Source organism: Sinocyclocheilus anshuiensis, unplaced genomic scaffold (genome assembly GCF_001515605.1).
Source record: "Sinocyclocheilus anshuiensis isolate Anshui unplaced genomic scaffold, SAMN03320099.WGS_v1.1 scaffold989, whole genome shotgun sequence".
NCBI lineage: Eukaryota > Metazoa > Chordata > Actinopteri > Cypriniformes > Cyprinidae > Sinocyclocheilus > Sinocyclocheilus anshuiensis.
Genome location: NW_015554143.1, coordinates 127,829 through 130,893, shown reverse-complemented (window position 1 = coordinate 130,893; position 3,065 = coordinate 127,829). Strand labels below are relative to the sequence as shown.

At 35.8% G+C, this 3,065-nt stretch overlaps 1 protein-coding gene across 1 annotated transcript in view; it reads left to right on the top strand.

Moving 5' to 3' along the window:
- Positions 1 to 1,343: 1,343 nt before the first annotated feature.
- Positions 1,344 to 3,065, top strand: part of LOC107670548 (germ cell-specific gene 1-like protein) — a 16,490-nt gene continuing 14,768 nt past the window's right edge. The window contains exon 1 of the mRNA XM_016463191.1: positions 1,344 to 1,774. Within this exon, the coding sequence (XP_016318677.1) occupies positions 1,480 to 1,774 (295 nt within the window). The 5' untranslated portion in view covers positions 1,344 to 1,479. The remainder of the gene's footprint in view (positions 1,775 to 3,065) is intronic.

Here is a 3,065-nt window from a genome sequence, read left to right as displayed (position 1 = left end):
TGTGTGTGTGTGTGTGTGTGTGTGTGTGTGTGTATGAATAAAGCATTTTTTTGTATTTTTTTCAATTTTTTCACTGTTTATAACATTTATTTGGCATATATTTAAAATACATTTTGGTGACCAAAAATATATATATATATTTTTTTTTTCTGTATGAGGCATTAGATATAGTAGAAATGTTCAGTTTTATTTCTTTTTTATTCACAACCTCTTGAACCTCCTGTGCTCTGTGCATTACTCAGTGCTTCAGTGCTTCATACAGATTCATCCTGATGCTCCTCTTTTCATCATTCGCCTGAAATGAGCTCAACAACATCTTCAGAAGCATTCAACAGATACAAAAAGAGATTTCTGAAGGGAATAAGAGGGCGTTTATGAAAAAAGGGGCAACATTTCCACTTTTCAATGAGTCAGATATGGTATAACTATTTATTAATTGTACAATGCACTTTTTTGTTAATTTTACAGTAAAAGGCTGGTAGCTGAGGCTGTTTACTGTAAATATACAGTGACAATGTTACAAGCATAATGGAATTGCCTTTTTGGTGACTGTATATTGTACAGTTCATAACTGTACACTGTTGTAAATAAAGATTATTGGTTTTACAAAAACATACTATTTCAGTTTTTCTACTGCTTTTGTCAAAATTCAATAAATGTGTGTGTGTGTGTGTGTGTGTGTATATTTAACTTCTGTAGCCTTTTTGGTGACTGTATATTGTACAGTTCATAACTGTACACTGTTGTAAATAAAGATTATTGGTTTTACAAAAACATACTATTTCAGTTTTTCTACTGCTTTTGTGTCTCAAAATTCAATAAATGTGTGTGTGTGTGTGTGTGTGTGTATTTAACTTCTGTAGCCTGTTTTGTTATTCTATCACTTACATTGTGCACATAAGGAAATAATGGAGTGCCTTTCCAATCCCAGCTAATGGGAACGTCCTCACAACTTTATTAATATTTGATTTGTTCTCATAACGTTGAGAAAATCTTCTGAGATCAACATTCTCGAAACGTCCTCATGATGTCATTTGTACTTGAACATTCTCATAATGTTGAGAGAAAACGTTCTTAGAATATAACAAAATATATATATTCAAATTGGCTGAAAATAAAGATCGTTATATTTTTACGTTATATTTTGGTTGAAAATAGTTTTTGTAACCTTTAAATAATGTTGTAATCGTTTCAACGTTTTACAAAGGTTTCAAAACAACGTTTTCATAGCCTAAACTACAAAAAAAAATAAAAAATCATAACCTAAACCTGAACAACCTGAGTTGAGTTTCAGCTCATTAGGAAGCAGATCCAGACGTGTTTGGGCACTGGACGCTGATCTCCGTATCTGACGGGGAATATCCGCCTCTGCTTTCACTGTGTGTCTGACATCACGGAGGAATGAAGCGCGCGGGAGTCAGAGGCACCGAGCACCGGGGCTAAACGGGACTGGAGCAGCAGCGGGATCTGATCGTGGGGATGGACCGGCGGCGGAGAGCCTCGCTCGCGCTCACCCTCAACTTCCTCGCGCTGATCCTCGCCCTCTCCGCGCTGACCACCAGCTACTGGTGCGAGGGCGACCGCAAAGTTGTCAAGCCCTTCTGCACCGGACCGGTGACCGTCAAACTGACGCACTGCATTCGATACAACAGCTCGAACAGCAACGACAGCCGGCTGGTGCAGTACATCTGGGAGACCGGCGAGGATAAGTTTGTCCTGAGGAAGTTCCACACCGGCATCTGGTTCTCCTGCGAGCAGAACGTTGACCTTGTCGGTAAGGATGCGGCTTTTCTTCCCGTCTTTCCCGAACGTTTAGCTGCCATTATATCGTTAAGTTCTGAAAACGTAATTTCTGAAAGTTTTTTAAGCGTTCGAAACGTCCAGGGTTTTTTCTTTTTCTTTTAATGTCTTAAAAATGTTAGTTTTTGGTCATGTGAACGTTATAGGAACATTCCAAAACATCAGGAGAATGCTACATTTGAATGTTCTCTCAGCATTTAAACCCCTTTTTTTTTACATTTAAAGAATGTTTTTCCTGGTTGTGTGAAGGTTAAATTAATATTACATTTTACCATTTTGAAAACATTAGGAGAACGTTACATTGGAATGTTCTCTCATTTGAGGAACGTTGCATTGTATCGTTTTGAAAACGTCATGAGAATGTTACATTGTTATTACTGATGAATGTTATTGAGCATAATTCTGCACACATAAAAATAACATCAGACGGACGTTCTAAGAACATTGTTTCCTCTTGACATTATGAGAACATTCCATAAACATTATTTTAGGAATGTTTTGTCCTAACATTTACGTAACCTTTAAAAAAGAAAAACATGAGTTCCCTGTTAGTTGGGTTTGCTTCGTTCAGAATGCATCACTGTGTGAACATTCCTTATTATTACCACTTTTGAAGCCATTGTTTTTGCCTTCCTAACGTCACTGAATAAATGATAAAGTCTGTTTCCTTATTAAAAGTTCTGCTTTTGACTTCTTCATTCATATCAGGGGATGCTGCAGCCTGAGTAACAGCTCAGAAACCTCTTGTTTTCGTCATGTGTGATTAACAGTTTGACATGTCATCTGGTTTTGTTAGGCTGGTAACTAGTTTTGTCCATCAGTTACTGGACGCACCTCTAAACCTACTAACCTACATCCAAACACACCACTCATTCAGTGAAACACAGCTGCTTTCCTCTACGACTAGAAAATAGTTACAGTTGTTTGAATACTGCAAATGCATTTATTTATGTTTGGTGTCACTTTACAATAAGGTTACATTTTTTAATATTAGTTAACAACAGAATAATTAATCTCAGTTAATATTAATTTCAACATTTACTAATACATTATTAAAATGAAAGTTGTATCTGTTAATGATATATAATGGACCTAATGTTATATTATGGAGCTAACATGAACAAATAATTAATAGCTGTATTTTTATTAGCTGACATTAACAAAGATAATAAATACTGCAACAAAGGTACTGTTCATTGTTAGTTAATGTTAGTTAATGCATTAACTAATAAGACCTTTTTGTAAAGTGTTACCTTTTTTATTTA